The sequence below is a fragment of the Fragaria vesca genome, linkage group LG6 (genome assembly GCF_000184155.1).
Source record: "Fragaria vesca subsp. vesca linkage group LG6, FraVesHawaii_1.0, whole genome shotgun sequence".
NCBI lineage: Eukaryota > Viridiplantae > Streptophyta > Magnoliopsida > Rosales > Rosaceae > Fragaria > Fragaria vesca.
This window is the reverse complement of record NC_020496.1, coordinates 35,405,785-35,428,869: the sequence shown is the minus strand read 5'-3', so window position 1 is coordinate 35,428,869 and position 23,085 is coordinate 35,405,785. Positions and strand designations below refer to the sequence as shown.

Genomic DNA, 23,085 nt, shown 5'->3' with positions numbered 1-23,085 from the left:
CCCTCTAGGGATCAATTAAACCATAACTCATTGACGGAGACAGTAAAATTCTTATTATAATCAAGCTAGTAAATAAGGTAAAAATTTAAGGGTCGGGATGTGACATTTGAAGTATTAAGGCGACGAATTATTAAATTCCGTCGCCTAAGTTACATAAAAATTTATTCATATATAAAAACGCATACGTACATATGCATTTTAAAAATTACACGTACGTATATACAATAATTCGAATTCATCAAGCATGCGCGCATATACGTAAGTACGTAGAAATTAATTAATAAAAATAGCCGGCCTTCATGAATGATATATATATATATATATATGTCTAAGCATCAAGTTAATTTGAAAATACATATCCGAAGTTATGCCAAATTAATTAATATAAGTAGATTAGACCGATCGAAATCCACAATAATATGGAACAAGTACAATATTAATCGTACTGATGATAATCTGAGTCGTCCGAATCATCATCCTCCTCAATTTGGTCAGAATACTCATCATCCTCTATGTATTCGTCATCTATGAAGCCGTCGTCATCATGATTGGGGCCGGGGTTGCGACGTTGTAGCGAGTTCAGTTCAGATGGTGTAATTAGAAGGTAACCTATGATAGCCAGAACGTGTTAGTTGTTGACACGAATATCCTCAGTATCGGGGACTACATGTGGAGATTCCTCTTGATATGGTTCATTCGGTTGATTAATTGTTGGTTCACTAGGCCCACTCTCATCATCCCCTCCCAACGTAGCTGCACTCCAAATATTTATATGTGACATCACCTGCACCACTTTTCAACCCTCACCCATAGCCGGATCATCAAGATAAAACACTTGTTTCGCCATGGTGGCAAGAATAAACGGCTCATTCTCATACCATACACTGTTTGAGTCCACTGATAACAAGCCACGATCCATAATTGTACTCCTCCGTCTGGTTGGGTCAGTATTGAACCATTTGCACTTGAACAACACGACAGGCATACCCTTGCCGTAGATTAGTTCGATGACACTGACAAGAACCCCGTAGTAGTTGAAACCCAAACCCTTAACCATGACTCCATTGTTTTGGGTGACATGGCCTTCATCTCGTTCTGACGTCACAAACTTAACACCGTTCACAAAACATCAAGTACGAACTCTGTGGCTTAGGGGTCCTCCAGCTAACGAGTGCAACTCCGGGTCGTAAGAAGCAGGAAAATATTGTAGAATGTGCATCATCTGTAACAATTTTAAGAGCAACGTACGTTGTTATATTATGTAACATAAAAAAACAACATATATTTAATTTATGTAACTCCAAATATATATGAATATATATATATATAGAGGAGGTACCCAAATAGGGAAGTAATCAGGAAAATCTCTCTTGTGTATGGCTTCGTTACCATTCTGCCTTAGTAAATGGGACTTGAAGTATCGCTCGGCTTCTTCGCAATGTTGATGGACACACCAATGAGCCTCTTTGGTCTCAGCATCACTTAATCTTTCAGAATTACTTAGCCTGCCATACGGTTGAACATCGTTGGAAACAACTGATAGATTGAATTGCTGACTACTACCCGCTCCAGATGATTCCCCTACTGTGTCTTCATCATTAAGATATGCGCTGCAGTAAGTTACACACTCAGCCTGAATGTATGCCGCTGTGATCGACCCATCAGGGAAACGTTTGTTTTTGTTCTTCTTCTTGAAATCCCCTAGCTAGTTGCCTGCAAAACAGATATATATTTATTCTCTTACATACAATAAATATTTTTTAAAAATTATCTTAATTTGAAAGGATCAATGATTAATTAATTAGAATAAATATGAGTGCATACGTACCTCTCATTTGGATAGCACTAGGTGTACTGTACCGGATCAGTAAGCAACACTTGTTTGGGAAGGTGGATCATGAGATGAATCATGATGTCAAAGAAAGTTGGGGGAAAGATCCTCTCCAGCTTGCACATGATGTACACAATGTCTTCTTGCAATGACCGAACATCAGATTTTTTAAGCTCTTTAGCGCATATCCTCTGAAAGAACTTTGACAAAGCCACTAACGTGTCAATCACATCACTCTGCAAATACGGTCTAATGACCACGGGAAGAAGACATTGCAGCAAAACATGACAGTCATGAGTCTTCAACCCACTAATCTTATTTTCCCCCATCTTAACACATCGAGCGATATTCCCTGTATACCCATGAGGATACTTAACGTTTCCAAACTACTAAAACACTTCCGCCTTCTTTTGAGGATGGATTGTGTAGCATGCTTTCGGTATTATGGTTTTTTTGTTTTTTTGCTCTCTACTAGCCATAGCTGGGGCGTATACCCATCATCTTAAGATCAACACGGGCTTTGGGGGTGTCTTTGTTCTTATGTTTGAGATTCAGAATTGTTCCAAGAACGTTGTCACAGACATTCTTCTCTATGTGCATAACGTCCAAGTTGTGTCTGATTTTCAAGGTCGACCAGTAAGGCAATTCAAAGAATACACTTTTGTGCGTCCAATATTTAAACTCAACAGGCGTGGGAGGATTCAAGTCAGTTACTTCTTTACTCGTGTTTAAATATTCGAACTAGTGCTGGTTAAGCCTCTCCAAAATCCACTCACCAGACCTCCTTGGGGGATTCGGATTATGCTCCTCAGTCCCATCAAATGCCTCAGCATCCCATCGCCACTCGTGATCTTCGGGAAGATGTCTACGAGATCCCAAGAAACAAATTTTGTCGGCGTGGCGACTAGAATTGACGTCATCTATGCATACTGGGCAAGCCTTGTATCCCTTAATTTGTTGGCCAGACAACATCCCGTAAGCTGGAAAATCACTGATTGTCCAAATAACAGCTGCTTTCATCATGAATGAAGTTTGACCATGCCTGTCAAAAGTAGGGAGTCCATTTTCCCATAACTCTTGTAGCTCGTCAATTAATGGTCTCATGTACACATCCAAGCACTTTCTTGGAGAACATGGCCCTGGAACCATAAGCGTAAGAAAATTGTACTCCTTTCTCATACACATGTTGGGAGGTAGATTGTACAAAAATACTATCACAGGCCAAATGCTGTAAGACAAATTCATGTTTCCTGTAGGATTGAATCTGTCTATTGCAAGTCTGAGTCTGACATTTCGACAGTCTCCAACAAATTCGGGAAAAGAACGGTCAAAGTGTTGCGAAGCCTCCCCGTCTGCGGGGTGTGTGAGATTATTCGGATCTATCCTCTCCTCTCCCTGGTGTCTTGCCTGGTGCCATCTCATATGCTTGGCCGTATGTGAAGATATGTACAGACGTTGTAGACGAGGACCCAACAGGAAGTAACGAAGAACCTTCCTAGGAATGGGCTTTTTCTGGTTAGATGAAATGGAAGCTTCATACCTTGCCTCGTAGCAGTGTGGGCACTCAACTTCATCCTTGTTATCTTTGTAATACAAGATGCAGTTATTGACGCAAGCGTCTATCTTTTGGTGATCAAGACCGAGGCCAGCCAACATCCTTGTTAACTGATCGAAATTTTCTGGACAACTGTTACCTTTGGGGAGCACTTTCTTCATAAGTGCAATATCATCATCAAAACATGTCTTAGTCTTTCCCCGCTTGGATTTTATCTGCATTTGCTCCATGGCGATACCCAACACAGTATGCTCACTGCCAGGATACAATGGGGTTTGTACTTCCCATACAAGTCTGTTATAGTTATCATAATCACTGCTGTAGTCAACGTGGGAGACATTAGGGAAGGTGTCAGGGGCGTTGTCATAAACAACATTTTCTTGATATCCTGAGGCGGCGAACGGGAAGGCATCGTTTAAGAGGTTCATCACAGCAGGGTCCCCGTAACTAGCATTGGAAGATCCTGCCTGCTGATTATGTTGTGCTTGAATTTCTGCAAGTGTAGGCATTTGAACTAGATTTTTGCCGTGTCATGTCCATGTGGTATAACTAGGACAAATACCGTTTAGTGCCAGGTGAGAATACATGTCTTCATATGTTACTGGTTTCCGATTGAGACATTTGTTGCATGGACATATGTGAATAACTTTGTCTGGAGGACTATGTAGACGCACGAACTCAAGAAAATCAAAAATGCCTTTCATATAAAGAGAGGACCCTCTCCCTAATTGCATCCAGCTCTTGTTCATGTTGTACACTATAATAACAGGAAACAAAAATATAGTTGTCAAAAAATCGTTAATAATAAACTGGAAATATATATAAATATATACTTAACTATTATATATATAAGATATATTAATGTACATTGTTCACACCTACAATCTTCACCTTATGCCTCCGGTTAGGGCCCTAATCCCGTTTGAGAGCACATGACATTATGATTTCGTTTGTTGTTAGGGCGTTTCAAATTCGCGTATGTGAGAAAATTTCGGCAACATCTCCCTACAGTTCCCCAAGTGCACGAATATCTATATACCTAATATGCACTTGAGGAACAATAAAGGAAGATCCTGTCGAAATATATATACTCATAACCGAAAACGAAACGCACTAACAACAAACGAAATCTCAATGTCATATATGCTCCCAAACTGTCCAAATATGGGACAATTCGAAAACCATTTTGTTAGACACAGTCGTAACATAATAGTTCTCGAATGGGATTTCTAAAGGTAACAATATATATTGATGAATTTAATGTATAAGAATATTATAATTCTTAATTACATATATTTCATCATTTTATTTTTTATCATTAATTTCAATACACAAATAATTTACATAAAAACAAAAATTTGATAAACATATTATTCACATATATATAATATATTATTAATCATACGAACAAATTAAAAGTAATATATATATACACTCTAAAAATTATAAGTATACACGTACACACAAAAGTTAGATATACTTATATATATATATATACAAATTAAAAACATAATATATATTCTACACACATATTATACGTACATACATATTATACACACATATATACAAATATATTATACGTATATACACAGATTATATGTACAAACATATTATAAACACAACATATACGTACAAACATATTCAACATGTATATATACACGTACTATCAAATGTTACATTCATATATATATCATGCATGCATCAAGCAATCCAATAATTGGACCAGCAAAATATTGGACTGCCGACAAAGTCGCCGGAAAAGATATATGTATAAATGAAAAAATTAAGTAGATCGATAAGCAATTAGAAGAGAATCGAAGCTAGCTACGTACCTCTTGAAGCTAGCTATAGATCGACCGGCAAAATATTCCTGAAGAAGGGGGAAAGGATCGAAGCATATATCTTTTTTGCTTTCTTGGCTTTCTGCGTATGTTTTTCTTAGCTCAGTTTTCTGTGTTCTCTTCTGGACAGAAGGGGGTTATAAATCTGTATTTACTTAGCCGACGGAATATTCCGTCGCCTAAAACTACAGGCGTCAGTAAAAATATTCATTCTGGCTTGTGTCAGTCAATAATTCACTTTCTTAGTCGACGGAACAGTTCGTCGCCTAGGAAAGAATATTCGTCGCTTAAGACATACTTAGCCGACGGAAGACATTTCTTCGCCCAGGATTAATTACACCGACGGAACATAATTCGTCGTTTAAGATCGTTTTTCCCAACCGACAGAACTTAGACGACGATTGATTTTTCGTCGAATAAGAACATCTTAGTAGACGAAAGTAATTTTCGGTCGCCTAAGTATATCTTAGGCGACGGATAAGGTGTCCTAAACGACGGTTGAGTTTCCGTCAATGAAGTATGTCTTAGGCGACGGAATTTTTAATTTCCGTCGGCTAAGTCTTTATTTCCTGTAGTGACGTACTAGAAAACAATAATGCTCAATGTTAACGTCATTCTCTCTCTAAAAACCCTAGGGCTAGGGTTAGGGGTTTTCCTTTTGAGAACGGTGAGCTGCTCAAAATCTTTTGGGATGGAAGATATCGATGTTATGGCTGCAAGATTGGCATCCTCTTTGGCTTTGACAAGGGGAAGAAGGCGGTAGACTTGAGGCCGCCGCAAGACAAGAGTATTCTTCGAATGGTGGTTTTTCTGGTTCGCAAACTACTCACTGCCCGTGATATCAGTCGACGTTCATTCATGAGTATGTTCAAGACTACTTGGCAACTCAACATGAAGTTTAGGGGTTGAGGCAACAGATGGAGACCAGGTACTTTTCATCTTCTCGGAAACGAGTGACAAGTCTTAGGTTTGATGTGGTACCCCTTGTGGCTTCAATCGTGCACATGTAGCCCTAGCCAAGTATGACTGTATTGATGCCATTGAAGATGTTCCCGTTGTCAAGTCCTCATACTAGATTATGTTCTACCACTCTTTCGATATGAGAAACTCATGCACATGGTGTGAAGTACCATTGGAGATATGAATGAATATATAATAAGACGGCTCGGAAGAGTCATCTAATGAAGATTTTAGTATAAATTGAGTTTGGGCAACCTCTGTTGATTATAGACTCTTTTGTTTGGATGATAAAGTTGAGAAGGTCATACAATTCAAGTATGCCAAGTTGTTTGAGAGGTGTGGTGTGTGTAGTATGGTCACACATGTTGGCCTGCCATATATTGGAAAATCTTTGGAAAACACCGGAGTGGCCACCCCGTAAGTTACAAGATTGCCGACGGGGCCGATTTGTCCGACAATGCTAGCTAGCTCTTCTGGAGGCTCGGCAACAACTACGTACTGGACTGAAGCTGGTGTTCAAGGCACATGTGCCTATTGGTTTTATTCCTACTTTTACTTCCTTTGCCACATGTTCATTTGCATCAGTTCCCTTCCTGCCTTAAAGAAACCGTAGGCAAGTCGTGATCGGAGAAATTGAGGAACACCAGCCGTCTGGCTCTCCAATCACTGGGAAGAGAGGAAAGAGGGTTGTAGATTAATCTATCTCATCAAAATGACCCCGGCTTAGTCTGGCAATGTAACAAAGAGTAAGAGAAACGTCTAGGTAAAGTGACGTTACCTAACCAATCAGGTCACGACTTAGACCTTGTTTGGTATAGCTTCGTTTTTAAAATAATCAACTTCTATCTAAATTTTTAGATTTTATAGTATTTGGTAAATCAAAGAAAAAAAAATTTTGTTTGTTTTGAAAATTATAAGTCACTGGCAGCAGTTTTTAGAAACAACCTGAAAGTTACTTTTAGAAGCATCTGTCATAAAAACACTAGAAATTAATATATTTTGACTTTGCAGCAGATTTAAAACTAATATTTACCAAACACAAAATCATTTTAATTCACAATTGATTATTTTCACAGTATATCGGAATCATATACTAAAAAAATGAATACCAAACTAGCCCTTAATCTGATAATTGTAAAATAAATACTGTAACATTTACCTGTCTAAAAAAGTGAAATAGAGAAAGAGAAACGTCTTCTAAAAAAGAAGGAAATTGGGTAAGAGAAATGAACTAACGCTTGTGAAAATTTAGTCTTCTACCGAGAGTTACAATACTATACCATAAAAATACCTTTTCTACAAGTTCAATTTTTTTTGTTCCCGCCAAATAATGAAAGTTCATTAAACCCCACAATGTGAGGGGACTAGCTATATACACCTTCATATCTCTGTATTGACTTGAACTTACGTTATCAATTCTTCATGGGTTCAACGCTGCTACTTGGCCATTGGTATATCGATATCTCCTCATCAATGATATTGGTAGTTGGTCGGATTAAGAATCTTGTTAATCTGTGTGACTGTTGTGTCACGGCCTCATCGTGTACCCGTATTTAATTAGTAGTTCCTCTAATCAAGAAGACATGTACACTTTGTCTCACGCTAGTTATGAGTGTAGTCCCTCATTATATCATCCATGACATTTGTAATTCATCGTGTATACATACACTGAAAAAATGCATCAATATGCAGCATTGAGAATCTTCGACGAGGCCTCTGCCGTGCTTGATTCAGGATTATTGTAGGGGAGCCTCTGGGGTTTTGTTGGTCAAGTAGTTTTCTTGGCCCATTACCTTCTCCGATATCACAGATGGGCTTTCAACAATTTGGTACCCCCAAACTTTCGCGCCCAACTTGCTACGACCCATACACTTGATGCCAGTTGACTTTTCCAGCTGTCACTCTGCATGCCATACTGCCACGTACGCAGAACCACCACTGTAGATTTGGATAACCCCGCACGTGATCCATTAAATCCAAACGTTAGCCCCAACTCGTCACGAAAACGACCCACCCCAAAAAGCGTTACAACTTACATACACCCTAAAAAACGACAATCGGCATGTTGCTTCCTGGCCCAACCAGGTCCAGTCAGCAACCCTTATCCACATTATTCCCCATATTACCCTTCAGATCCCGCCTTTTTAACTAACTAACCCCCGCCTTTCCCGCCATCTCATGGGACCCGCACACTGAGCACAGAATCAATTCCCAAAAACGACGTCGTTTCTTCACTCCAGATATTATAAAACAAAAAAATGCTATAATCTCCGTCGTTCTCGGATGAAATTAAAGAGGCGCAATTATTAGAGCTAATCATGGAAGGATTAGATTAGGTTAATGTCGGCTGGCGTGGCACCTCGCCAACAGTTTCATATAAAAGGTGGGACAGAGAGAAAGGAAACTATCAAATTCATATCAGCGTCAGAGGGCTTTCCACTCTCTTATCTATTTCGCTCTCTCTCTGGTAATTAAGCATTCTTCAAGCTTCGATCTATTGTAAGTGATTGATATGCAGATTGAGAAAATGGAGGGCGGATTCGAGACCCAGGTGGGTTTTGGGAAGGAACATTACGAGCAGTCTGTCGTTAGGAAGAAGGGATCTGGGCAATTGGGGTATTGATCATGTGATTTTCAATTCTGTTGAGGAAGTAATCGTTTTATGATTTTATTAGCTGATTTTTTTTTTATTTGTAATGTGTCTTGTGTTTTTTTTTGTAAGGTGCATGCATTACAGACGGAGATGCAAGATCATAGCTCCTTGTTGTGATGAGGTTTTCGACTGCAGGCATTGCCATAATGAATCCAAGGTCAGTTGTGTTTTTTTTTTTTTTTTTTTTTGTCTTGGGGTTTTGTGTTTAGTTGCTATTGCAGAAATTTTAATGCATGATTCAGCTTCTTATGATTTGGGGTTTTTGTTTTCTTTGTTTTTGGTTTTGGTGTAGAACTCGTTGGCTGTTGAACCCGTTAATCGCCATGATGTTCCTCGCCATGATCTCAAGAAGGTTGGTTGCTTTGCTTATATTTTCTTTTTTCTTGTTTTAGAAGAATTGTTCTAATTTTACAACTGTGAGGTTAAAGCTATAGGTTCTAGATGCAGCTATCAATTTAATTTTTTTTTGAGGAAAAGCTATCAATTTAATTCGAGAAGGAAAGTTTAAGGAAAATGTTACTGAAAGAGAGTGGGAATAAAAGTTCATAAAATTGACCTTTTTTAGTAGATTCGAGTTGATCCTGGTTCTGCAGGATATGGATGTACTTATAGACGCTGACTTTTCTTTTAAGTCTGCTAATGATGTGTAGCGTTAAAGGGTTTGTATGAAAAAGATCTAGACTTTGTGGATAAGGCTCAACATCTTTCTTTTATTCTTCATTTGAGTACTTGGAGATATTATGCCAACTTGAAACCAGTCCTTTTCATTTTGAATTGAAGTGGTCTCTTCATGTGGTAAAGGTACACTAATCCTCAATTGCTTGTGTCTTTTAGGTCATCTGTTCAATGTGCAGCACAGAACAAGATGTAAGCCTGTCTTTAAATTGTTCTGATAACTGTGATATTGATTCCATATTCAAGGTTGATGTTGATGACTTCTGAATTTCTTACTTCCTTCAGGTTCAGCAGTACTGTAGGCAATGTGGGGTTTGCATGGGAAACTACTTTTGCCCCAAATGCAAGTTTTTTGATGATGACGTAAGTATTTCAGCTGTTAATTGATGAAGAAGGAGATCTTAAGTTCACTTTCCCGTAGATATGAAGCATTGTCTTCAATACACTTGCGTCACTAGAAATTTACTTTGTTGTTGTCAGGTTTCGAAAAAGCAGTATCATTGTGACCAATGCGGTATCTGCAGGTTAGACTCTTTGCAGCATTTTTTGTCGTCCCTATGATTAATGTTTATCGTTCACTACGATTAATTTTTGTCGTTCTGCTTTGAATGTTGTTTGTTCGATCTGTGTGTCTTGCATATTTTCATTGTCGTAAGTAGCGGTTACGCTTCATTTTGCCATAATTAGGGATTAAGTTTCATTGTTGTAAGTAGGTATTACGTTTCATTGTTTTACTTTTCGGTAAAGCATTTGCATGTTTCTCAGTTTGTTTTAATTGGTATTACAGAACCGGAGGTGCGGAGAACTTTTTCCACTGTGACAGATGTGGTAAGATGATAACCTTGGGCTTTTAATAGTTACAAATCTTTTTAACCATGTGATTTTAAATAGTCTGAATTAAAACATCTCTGTATGTTCTTTAGGATGCTGTTACTCAACAGTGCTGAAGGACTCACACAATTGTGTGGAAAAAGCAATGCATCACAATTGTGCTGTGTGCTTTGAGGTAATTTTTTGAAGATGTTAGGCAACTTGTTTGTTCCTATTAATATGGTATTCTCTTTTTACAGTGTACCAACTCACATAAGTTATTTGCACAGTTTCTTTTCGATACAATGGCAGACATTACTGTCTTACCATGTGGGCACACTATACATTTGGAATGTTTAAAAGAGATGGAGCGGCATTTCCAGTAAGCCAATTTTTGTTTCATTTATATATATGGGTATGTCGATGAAATTTTAGAGTCCGATATAAATTGTTAGTAAGTTATATAAAGAAGCTTCTGTTGTAATTCATCTAATTGTTTATTGATGCGCAGGTATTCTTGCCCAGTTTGTTCAAAATCGTACTGTGATATGTCACGTGTGTGGGCTAAACTGGACGAGGAGGTAAGTGACCTGATGATTCCATGCAATACGAGTCTCAATTGTTGCCCATCTGCTGTGGATTTCTAATCTCTTTCATTCCTATTTCAGATTGCCGCAACTCCAATGCCTCCAATGTATGCCAATAAGATGGTAAGTGTATCAGTATGATTACTTTCTACCACTTTTGCAACAAATGTGACTGAATTTAATAGTTCTCTCTCTTACTGTACTTGTAAATGTGTAGGTCTGGATCCTCTGCAATGATTGTGGGCAATCCTCGGAGGTAAATTTTCACATGGTGGCACACAAATGCCTCAACTGCAAATCCTACAATACGAGGCAGACACAAGGGGGGCCAGCGTCATGCTCATCAAGGGTTTCACAGATGGTGAGGTGAATGACTTGCAGGTCATTACCATATGATGCATTTTAGTTCCTAAGTTGGGTTGGTCAGGGTCAGAAAAGGAAGCTTTTAGTTCTGGGTAAGGTTGGAGTATTAGTTAGTGCTTGTCCCTTATTCATTGCCTACTAGTTTCTCTGTAGGTTCACTGGTTGAATATTTGCTTTGAGCAAATTTTCACATGCCAGTGGAGAGGGATAAGGTTTGCTTTCTAATAGTATGAGAATAAATTGTATGACGCTTTATCATGTATAAAGTATGTTCCCATATATCATAGGTGCCACTGTGATAATCAATTTTGATCCAAATATAAGTATAGGACTATAGGCCTAGGTTTGTAACTGATATTACTCATATTAGAGATTCAAAAAGGGCCAAAGCTGAAAGACAGAGACGTATAGAAGCTTTGAGGGAATGAGAGACAGACGTTAACCTTGTTTGTTCTCATAACCTTTCGTATTCCTCAAACTATTTCCCGATTGAACTTTTGGAATGATAATGGTTTCACTTGCTTACACAATTTGATGTCCGCAAGAATTCACGTACTTGCTATTTGGGTTTCAATCTGCCGATATTCTTCCTAGTTTCATTGGCAGGCATATCTTTTGAACTATTACTTTGTCCTATATCCTACTTTGACCTGTATAATCAAAATATATGAGGTCGGCTCACCAAAAACAACTGATCAACTTGTGGAATTACATTAAGAAGCCAATATAGACCTTCTGGTATATATAACTTAACTGTAACAATAGCTTTTGAAGTACGTACATACATTAATAATTTTCAGACATGAAAGATCATGAGTTGATCTAATTGAGTAAGTACTTATTACAATGAAAATAACAAAGTTTTATCGAATTATTGAGCTCGTCAGTCACTCAAGCTCTTTCAAGGTCAGTGATAATCCCCATAGAGCTTGTATCCTCGGCCGTTTAGAGGTTGAATTGGTCTTGCGTTGTTCCTCGCAAACTGTAGCCAAGTTTATCAGAAGAAGTTAGTGCATGTTCAAACTCCATATCGATCTTGAAGTGTATATAGTGCATAGTTGTATTTTATCAAGAACTTACATCAAACACTGCATCCTGAAGTAGCTCCACTTGTGCAGGGGAGGCAGATTGTACCTGTGGGAAGTTTATAATTAGCTTAACTTGCTTCTCAATTTATGCTACGAACAATATGCAAATGTACCGAGTGTCAAAGAAAAAATGTTAAGGTCTGATGAAGAGGTTGTACCTTCTTGTTCAAGTGCCAAATAACCTCTTCAACACAAGGAGGGGTAGTGAGAGAGCCCATGTATCTGAAAAATTTAGAGCCAGCCTTCTTCGGCTTCCCCATATTCTTTTGGAAATGAGCCTTCTTCACCCTCCTTGGATCAGTCACTCCCAATGGTATCCCCTTTTGTACACCAATCAAAGACGTGATTTGTGATGTTACCTGAAGTTGATTTGAATTGCACCATTATATATTCTCCTGTTCTTACAAATGTATATAGATGTTATATATAGGATTTTACCTTTGTGAGAAAAGAATTAGGTGCCCCAAGTCTGTAGAGGAATCCGATTACAGCTACTTTGCTCATGTCCTTGGTTTTGTGAACCATGTGTAATTCCAGATCATGCCTGATAAAGATAGTTTTTGTTTAGACGCATCACATATAATTCAAGAAACATCCTTTGATCTAAAAAAAACATCTTGAGAGAGAGAGAGAGAGAGAGAGAGAGAGAGAGAGAGAGAGACCTTCGGCCATTAACGATATGCTCAGAGGGGTGGTGCCAATGGCATTGTTTGAGGAAGTAGTCTGTCCCGTTGACTCGAATTGAGCCAGCATCACCCTCAAATAGAACCTGCATGCAACAACTCATTTTACTACAATTAAGAATGGTAATTTCATTCGCAGCTCCTACGTAGAAATTAATGGTAATTTTACACCAGCTCCTACTCATTAAAACTTACTAAATACAGAATACAGAAGGTTTTGTTGATTAGATACTCCATGTATGCACTAACTAAGTAGGATCGGTCTTGTATTTAATTCTTACCGATATAGCATGTTCTTCATTCTTGATAGTTGCATTCGCAGGCTTATAACTCACTACTAGATCGTCTGAAGATGTGATGTCTTTGGAGGCATTCTTTTCCCATATCTCTATTGGTGATTGCCTTTTCCCTTCCTTGCATAAGCTCCATTCTTTCTTAAGGTCTCCCCAGTGTTGTGGTCCTTTCGGGTCGTCTTGCCCGTAACCAAATTCTATTACCTCAGGAGTTGCAGCATCTAGAACCCAAAAATCGTAATCGTTAATTATGAAGATGATGATCATGGTAGCAACGAAAAGAATAACTAGTAAGGAAATGTGGATTTGAGCACTTGACATTACCATGGTGGATGTCGGGTGTCGGGTGTGGCCACTCATGTATCGGGTGTGAACCATTTTCTCTGATGTGAGTCGGTTCTGGGGAATCATCTGCTCTGATGGGTGTAGGGTTCCAGCAAAGAAGGAAAAAGGTTACGACAAAGAAGCCAAGAAGTGAATCCTTCAACATCTTTGATCAATGGTAGGCTGATTAATTAATTCAGACACTCTTCTCTTGATGCAAAGCTCTTGTTCTTATAACCCTAAGGAAATTCGTAGAGCTTCCTCACGTTACCAGTCGATGTAACTGGTATGTAATTCTAAATTACGTTTCTTGGGATGCATGCCAATATCGGTATTTATTGATGGTGAGTAAACTTTATTTAGGAAATTAATTACTTAGAAGTTTGTTAATACCAGAATGAGATAAATAAACCAGTTACTTTACAGGAGTAAAACAACCTGCAGCCAGTGAGGGACGTAAGAAAACTATATATAAGCAATCAATTTCTTTATTTGTGCATGTTTCGACTCTCATTATCTGTTTGCTAACAAGAAAACTATATATAGGCTTGAGAATCTATTCAGAGAACCGAAAACAATGACATCCCATCTTTCTTTAGAGATATATATACAATAACAACGAACTAGAATCTATAAATTAAACTAGTTGTTTTTTTCTTTTTCGGTAGAATCTAGAAACTTGTCAATCGACAGCCTAAGCTAATTCGCTAAGGTCAAATGAGGCTGATGGATCTCTCCTGTAATGGGTTAGGTGAAAATTAATACAGATGGCTCGAGTGGCTGAGGTCAAATGATGGTGTGTTTTAAGAGTTTAAAGGTGCATTTTTGGTGCTTTTAATTTAAATCTTGACATTTGAAGTTCAGTGGTAAGGGAGATAATGACAGATATTGAAGTAATTGAACTACTTTGGGTCACAATTAATTGGAAAAATATGTAGTTGGAGGTTGGCTCAACTCTAGATCTTCATTTTTTGGAATTACCTAATAGATTTGGTTCTTTGGAAACTTTGACTGAAATGCGGCAATCATTTACTCCGCATATTTGAAATGAAATTTATATATTCACATGTATTTTGTTAAAGGAACTAAGTTGTAGATGCTTCAAACTTTTGTCTTGCTTGAGTTATTGTGGTTTGGTGGGACTCGTGCCCGAAGATCATATTGCTTCGATCTCTTTGCTATAAAATTATATGGGGCTTTTTAATTTTCACTTTCGGCAAAATATACTTTATTTGGTTGCATGTTAGTATCATTTTTTTTTTTCTTCTCCAATTTCTTTTTTTTGTTTTTTTTGTTTTGGTTACTAAGGGTGTTTAAAAAGCACAAACGAAAGAGAAAAAAAAACTAAATACTAAAGTAATTACCAGTTTTCCTAACTCTGGTGACTGAACATAATTCATCAGCCGCATGAACAAGAGGACTGTATTTGGCTAGAGACCAAGCTCCTTCTTTTTTTCCTTCTCTAATTTCTTTTTTTAGGTGTTTGCTCTTTTTTATTTTTTTTTATTTATTATTTTTTTTTTAGGAAAATTGTGGAGGATGGATTTGAGTCATTTGACCTCTCTCATTCTTAACTAACGGTTTAAAAATTGAGGAGACCTTGCATTTTTGTAACGGGTAACTCCATTTTCATTAATAACAAGACCTAAATATTTACACACACAAAAAAAAAAGGTGGTGGAGATTGAATATTTACAAAAAAAGAGGTGGTGTATCCTCAAAAAAAAATAAAATAAAATAAAAAAAGACCTAAATATTTACAAAAGTAATGGATGAAATCAAATATAAATTTGCCAACCACCTTTTACTTGATCTAGGTGCATGGTGGTTATTGGGGTGGGCATGTAAAAGGTTGTCGGTAAATTTGTATCCTTGGATAACAAATTTGGAGGAATTAATAAAACCAGTCAAAAACGTCTACCATGCACTCCTCGATCACTCAGGAAAAAGGACAGAGTGCCAGTTATGCGACCCCCACGGAGGGCCAACTAAGGAGACTGATATCCCTACCATTAAGAGGTTGTAATGGTCTAGCATTCATCTTTGCATTCTGCATTCAAGTCGATCAAAAGAAGTTAATATAATGCGGTTCGTTCTGAAGATGTGTAGATTTATATGCAGATGATAGGTCACTTACTCCATATCGTTCAAGAAACCTCAGCTGTCCTTTCGAAATAGAAAGTACCTGAGATGAAGATGTGAATCTAATTACATGAGTTCAGAAAAACAAAACTTGGATTGGTTTGTGATGATGAAGAGGTCGTTGTACCTTTTTGTTTACGCTCCAAATAACTCCTCCTGTGCAAGGAGGCGTTGTGAGTGAGCCCATATATCTGTAAAATTGTGAGCTTGGCTGTATTATCGTTCTTGGATTAGCCACTCCCAAGTTTATTTCCTTCTTTAAACCAGTACTTAGAGATGACACGTACATATTGTTCATCTGAAAGGCAGAACGTCAGACATAATGCCACTAGTTTCCTATTATTCAATGACCAATGATATATATGCAGCTCATAATGTTCCTCTAACAAAGCTAAAGTATGGTATTATCACATTAAATTACCAATTTGATTGGTTTTTTTTTTTGGTACAGATATCGATCTCTAACTCACCTTTGCGAGAACAGGACTGCGTTTACCAATTTGGTAGAGGTATGCTACTACAGCTACTCTGTTATTCCGGCTTCGGTGAACCATGTGCAATTCCAAAACGTAACTGATAAAGCGCAGTCGATCTGTTTATACATATTGGAGGAAGCATTTTTGGTTTTTCAATCAAATAGAGAAGAAAGAAGAGAGATATACCGTCTGCCATTAATGAAATGTTCAGATGATCTATGCCAATGGCATTGTTTGAGGAAGTAATCGGTGCCATTGATCTGAATGGATCCGGCATCACCCTCCCATTCAAGCTGTAACAATTGAAAATATAAAGAGTTAGTAAATAAAGAAAAAAGAAAGAGCAATGTTAGGTGAACCACATTTTCAGGGAATGAAAGGGCCCGGTATGAACGTAGGTAGTGATAATGAAACTATTATACAAATTTTCTGTGGATGAATCTAATATAGGAGTTCCAAGAAAAGATTGTAAACAATATCAGCTAGGTAGGCACAACCATACCGAAATAGCATGACCTTCATTCATCATTGTTGCATTTGAAGGCTTATAGTTCATTTTCAGATCATATACTCTTGAGACTGCTTTTCTAGCCTGATCATCCAACAAATTTATTGGAGATTGCAATTTTTCATCTTTGCATGCCTTCCATTCTTTCCTAAGCTCTCCCCAGTGCTTTGGACCTGTCCCGCTCCCTTCGCTATAATCATACCCTATTTCTAATTCCACTGCAACCAAAAACCTAATTAGCTATGGTATTGATTATGATGATGAATTTGTTCATGTACTTTGTATATTTTGGCATTACTTCCATGGCCAGCTCTGATGGGTTTGATTGGTTGCCAGTGCAGAAGAAAAAGAGTGAAAGCAACGAACTGAAGAGGAGTTTTTGACTTAACCATCACTACGTACGTCTGCAACAAACCATGCATATACTATTAAAAATTACTACAGTAAAACTGGCTAAAGGCCACCATTTCTTCCCCAATCTTCTCTTTCGTGGGCACCAACAATACTATAATTTCAAAACGAGGAACCTTATCCCACTCATATACATTTGTGAGAAATTATGTCATAAAACTCTCTCAACAGTATTTGGTAATCAAATTGAAAAGTTACAGTTAAATGGAGAACCAATGCCTCACATACGAAAACATGGAACACTAACATATTCACCATGTCATGTTAGCCAAGGACAAACTAATATAGCAAGAGCATCAGTCACATACCCTTTCCGAAAATATAAGAAGACCGAGCATGCATATGTGAGATAAGTTACAAGCAATTACTCCAAGCAATACATAAACGCTCAGGAATGTACAAGGTGATGATCACGAAGATTTGAAGGACAAAGAGGCCTTATTTATATGCTTCTATTCTTTACCCAACGCTAACTTGATAGCTTGAATTACGCCCAGGACCTCTACCTCAACTAGGAACATCATAATTAGAAGCGTAGACGCCAAAAAAGGAACAACGAAAATCTAGAAAAATACCACCTTAATAACCAACTCTAATAATTAAGAGACATGTTGCCATACACCATCCGGATTAATTTTCACCCACCTACGAATTGGTGGCTTGCTGGGTGCCAATTAACCTCAATAATAGGAGGCGCTCTACGTGGGAGACATGAAACCTCTTAATTCAATTCAATGGCCGAAGCTCCTCTAAATTATTAGACATGCATCATGTAGCCGATCTACTAGCAACTAGTATCAGTTGTATGTGGCCCAACTTGTATCATGCTTCATTTCGTTTTTCTTGCCTTCCAAGTAAACCATAGCGTCTTACCACGTCTTAATGTTGTGTTCTTCCCCACAACTTTTTATTCACTGTAATAAATTAGATATTCTAAGAAATACTTGATAAGATGCATGTACTGTGGGAGCTAGAAAAATATGAATCGTAGTGGAGATGAGATATCTACAACAGTTAAGAAGCTTGGATGTATGTTATGATTGATGAGTTTTTAGGTTGGAATAGGCTTTCGAGATATGTATTAGAGTATTTCTTGCATTTGTTTCTTGGCTTCCTTTATTATTATTATTATTTATTTTTTTTTTTGAAGACATGTTAACATTTTATTAAAACAGATTTAGGTACAAAGACAACATTCAATTACAAGAACCAACCACGAACTAGAAATAAACTCCTATCCAGCAACCAATTACTACCTCCCAAACCCACCTGTATACAATACATAAAATGAGGGGAAGCCAATCACGGCCATACTAAAAGGAGGTCTTCCCCACTGTTGTACCCCGTACATAATCTAAAAAAGAAGAAACGGAAAACCTAAATCCATTCAACCAAGCTCAGGCCGTCACCACTTAGCACAATATCAGAGTTAAAAAAGAAAAAAAAAAACTATGCTAGATCCAACAAGCAAAGAAAAGAAAGCCCAAACCAGAACAAAACCTAGCTACAAAAACACAATCACAGCTTAGGGACGACGACCGCCACCGCATGTGCCGCGTCATTAGCCGGGAAAACTTGCGTTGAAGGCCAAATAACGATCCTAATATGAAATAGCTCCACCTATTAAACATAGAACCAATCTAAACAAACTAAATCAGAAAGCAAGATGCACACCCATCACAGATCTGCAACCGCCGGAAAGAAAACGACAAGAAGTTGTCTAGATCTGGAACTTTAAGGCCATAGACGACGTACGATATGAGGATGGAGGTGGAGGCTGTCTAGGAGGCTTGCAAGTTGTGATTCGGAGAGATACACAGAGCATGAGACTAGATCTGGATGAGGGGAGGAGTAAAAACCGAAGACGGACTACCCTGCCGAAAACAGGACGGAGACATCGTCGGAAGGACGGACCAGGCCGTCAGATAGACAAATGACACCGTCGAGAGGGCAAGTAGAACCGCCAGATCTAAAAAGGATAGGGAAGAGAGACATACACATCTTCTCCCGGACCGAAATGCAGCGGCAAAGCCGATGGCGTTTGACCGGGAAGGGAGAGGGGGGCTCAAAGGGTAGTTTTCTTTCACGCGCGTGAAAGGCGCGTTTACTTCACCGTCTCAATCTGCAATGTAGCACAATCACTTTCTTGGTTGCTTTTTGGCTTCCTTGTATGTTCTTTGGGTTAGATCTGGATGTCGCTTTGGCAACAGTAAAGAAGTATAGATTTATGACAAAATTCATCATCAGTCTCTCAACTCTTGTGTCAAGGTCAATATGATACCCAACTTTTTAAACCTACCAATGTAATACCCACACTTAATTTTCGTTACCAATGTGAGGCTGGAGGTCATATTCCATCACGTCGCCATGTGTTTGGTCACGTGTCGCGCACATGCCCCTCCAGAAAAAGGACAATAATGACATTTCACCTAAATGGAATGAGAATCAAGTAAAGACTCGAGTACACCCTCCCCACTCGAACCACCATCTCTCTCTGCTCCAACTCGAACTCGAGTACATATTCTCCCGAAATCGCCACAAAAACTCAAATCAAATCACAACCCTACAAAAACTCAAATCTGCACACTTCAAATCTCAGAAAAAATCTGCACACTTATTCAATACATCCTTCTTCTAAACCTAATCAAGTTTTTATATGAATTAGGAAAAGAAAAACCTGATCCAAAACATACCCCAATCCACCAAACTCAAGTTTTTGCATTTATCTCCAAAAGATTACTCCCTCGCCACTGGTGAGCCCATCTCAAACATGACCCGAATATAAAAAACCTGGAGAATACTGCAGCGAAAAAGACTTGCCAGCGGCACCGGTGACGAGGTCTTCGTCGACGAACATGCAAAATGCGTCGTCGATTTGCTTGAGCCACCACAGCCAAATTTTCTCTTCTTCTTCGCCTCTTTCTCATCAATTTGATTACAGAGACGAGTGTGAGAGCAAGGAAATAATCAATTTGGATGCCATGTGTCACACCCCAATTTTCGAAGGGTAAATTTTCAAAAATTTGGGCATGATATATCTTAAAATCTTAATATCCCAAAACCTACTCAACAACTATCAAACTAAAAACAAATACTGGAAATGTAAATGTCAACAAACTCAACAACTGAGTTAAACATTATATCTCCTTAATTACATCAACTTTAAAAGTCTAGTAATAATAACGTCACTCACAAGAGCTTAAAGACAAAATAACAAAATACACAAATAATTGTACATTGTCTAAAACCCAGCTCCTAAACCACCGCTTCAACCCTGCTGATTATCAGTTGCAGGTCTAACCCTTACACCAAAAATAGGTGCACCGGGTTGTAAACAACAAACCCGGTAAACTAAAAAGCCCGTATGAGTAACTCTCAAAATATATCTCAACCCAACATCACACAAAAACAAAACCGGAAATTCTTGCTTAAAACTTAGTTCAGGAATTTCCTCAACAATAAAAAAATTCAAAGAAAGTAATTAAGAAAACATAACAATCAATCATAAGAGAATCCTACAAATAATGATAGTTCATGAATTCCACTCAAAATTCACACAAATAAGAATTGAAGGATCTCCTGCATTAAACATAGTTCAGGAGATACTCAAAACAAGTTAAATGACAACAATTAAGAACAAAGTTAAAACCACATTTTCAACACTTTCACAAATAACATGTACTCATGGGTCCCAGATACCATAAGGTATCTCCCATGACCTACACCGACAGACGGACTAGAGCTCTATTCCTAACCGTAACAAATACCCGGCCAAAGGCTTGGAACCCAGTTTGACTGTCCAATATCACATCACAAAATAATAATAGCTTCATAACCGTAACCAATCACCCGACTAAAGGCTTGGAACCCAGTTAGACTATCTACACAATAATTCTCAAAAAGAGTAGAATCATCATAACCGTAACCAATCACCCGTTTAAGGGCTTGGAACCCAGTTTGACTATCTAACTTGTTTTATCTTACCTATGAGCCGTTAGCGATCAAGCTCATTTATTTTTAAAAACAAACATTAGCATATTCTTTAATTCAACATCATCAACAACTCAAAGAGCACATCATAAAAAATCATATCCTTCCACATAGATATATTTATATGAATAAATATAGATATTTCCACAAGAAATAATCTATCAATCACCAATAATATTATGATCACAAGGACCTTAAAATAATCATATAAGGAAAACTTGTTTTAACTTACCTATGAGCCGTTGACGATCAAACTCATATATTTTAAAACAAACAAAAACATAATTTTTAAATTAAAATTATCATAATCATCATCAAAATCATTATCAAAAATCGATAATCATAATAATTATTATCATCATAATCATTATCATCATCATCATCCTCATCATTAAAATCATTATCAAAAATCAATCATCAATAATAATTATCATCATCATCATCAACAATAATCATCCTCATCATCATCAACATTTTCACCAATCATAATCATCATAATCAACACAATAACCATAAATAAATAGGTCACAAAGTCAACCATAGTGAGATGTTACTCATCTAAAAATCCCACTGCGTCTTCACAAAAGAAACTCAAGAACCAAGCTCAAAAACAACTCCACAAGCTACCTAAACAACACAAATACTAACCTTAGTAACCAAACAACTAAAGAGAATATTGCACCCTTAACAAACCTTAACCCACGAGAGGACAACTTTCTAAGGTCGTCATAATTAACGACTTAATACAGCTGCCTCTAATCCTCAAAACCTAAACTCAAACCTCACACAAGCCTAAAATTAAACTTAATGTCCTAACATGCAAACCTTACACCAAACCTAGAATTTCCACATCTCAACAAGCTCACAATAGCAAGAGCTAGCTAACCACCGAAACCTAGAGCTAGGAACCCTGCCGGACGCACTGCCATGCGCCGCCATAGGCGGCGACGAGTGGGCCTCACGCGCCACCCCAAAACTTCAGAATTTGGGCAAACTCAAAACATGAAACTTGTAGATTGAAGCATGGAGAGCAACTTTAATACCTAAGGTTTTAACCAAATTTGGCCAGAAACTGCCCCGCAACTTCCACCATGAAAACAACCTTAAATCTACAAATCTGGGCTCAACAACTCATAAACATGCTTCAATCTATGCCTAGCCACTACTAGAAGGAGGAGAGGAACTAGACTCACCTAAGTTAGCCTCTTGTCGCCGCCGAAATCATAGGTTTTCTGGCGAGGCAGCAGCTGCTCCGCCGCTTTGTGGCAGCTTCTAGGCGGAGAGATGGTGAACGGGACTGTCCCAGAACTGGAGAGGACGTCCGTGGGCACCCAACGAAACCGGCGGCGTCCAATTTGGTGGCCAGATGGAGGAGAAAACAACACGAGAAGAAAGAGAGCGTGGGAGGGTCGGGAGAGAGGAGAGAGAATTGTAACTGGCTGCTGCAACTTTAGGGCTTCTAAAAAAAAATAGGAGAAATTATTGATCACTCCATTAGCTTTCATGCGCTCGACAGTTTACTCCATTAACTTTCAATTTCAATCGATTACTCCATTAACTATCCAATGTCACACAATTTGGTCCATCCATTAAGTCGCCGTCCAAATCAGTGGTTAAGTTGCTAACTGGACATATTTTTCAACTGGAAATTCCATTTAACACCCCACCTCTCTCTCTCTCTCTCTCTGGCCAGCCATGGCTTCCCAAACAGTAAGTAAGCTGTGGTTTTTGGCTTCACTTTCCACTCACTCAAATCCAACAAAAGTTTATGAACCAAAACCTATTATAAAGATAGGATTACAAGCTTTAAGTACATAGCTTAAGTTTTGAAAACAAAGCCGTGGATAGGAAGTTATGCTCTCTTAAAGTTGAAGACAAAAATCTAGAAAACCCAG

The 23,085-nt window shown here is 38.1% G+C and overlaps 2 protein-coding genes across 2 annotated transcripts; one reads left to right on the top strand and one right to left on the bottom strand.

Annotated features, from left to right (window-relative positions):
• The first annotated feature begins 8,580 nt into the window (after positions 1 to 8,580).
• On the top strand, positions 8,581 to 11,802 carry LOC101302854 (RING finger and CHY zinc finger domain-containing protein 1-like). Its single transcript, XM_004304429.1, has 12 exons — positions 8,581 to 8,803; positions 8,910 to 8,997; positions 9,133 to 9,192; positions 9,675 to 9,707; positions 9,801 to 9,878; positions 9,996 to 10,039; positions 10,303 to 10,343; positions 10,439 to 10,521; positions 10,616 to 10,707; positions 10,837 to 10,906; positions 10,994 to 11,035; positions 11,130 to 11,802. Exons 1-12 carry the CDS (start codon positions 8,700 to 8,702, stop codon positions 11,280 to 11,282), a joined length of 888 nt encoding a protein of 295 aa, XP_004304477.1. The 5' UTR covers positions 8,581 to 8,699; the 3' UTR covers positions 11,283 to 11,802.
• A 380-nt stretch (positions 11,803 to 12,182) lies between these two features.
• On the bottom strand, positions 12,183 to 16,837 carry LOC101293035 (bifunctional monodehydroascorbate reductase and carbonic anhydrase nectarin-3-like). Its single transcript, XM_004306217.1, has 10 exons — positions 16,784 to 16,837; positions 16,468 to 16,574; positions 16,276 to 16,378; positions 13,664 to 13,829; positions 13,328 to 13,560; positions 13,026 to 13,132; positions 12,802 to 12,907; positions 12,522 to 12,722; positions 12,356 to 12,409; positions 12,183 to 12,257 (listed from the first exon to the last, which is right to left on the bottom strand). Exons 1-10 carry the CDS (start codon positions 16,835 to 16,837, stop codon positions 12,183 to 12,185), a joined length of 1,206 nt encoding a protein of 401 aa, XP_004306265.1.
• Between the last annotated feature and the right edge of the window lie 6,248 nt (positions 16,838 to 23,085).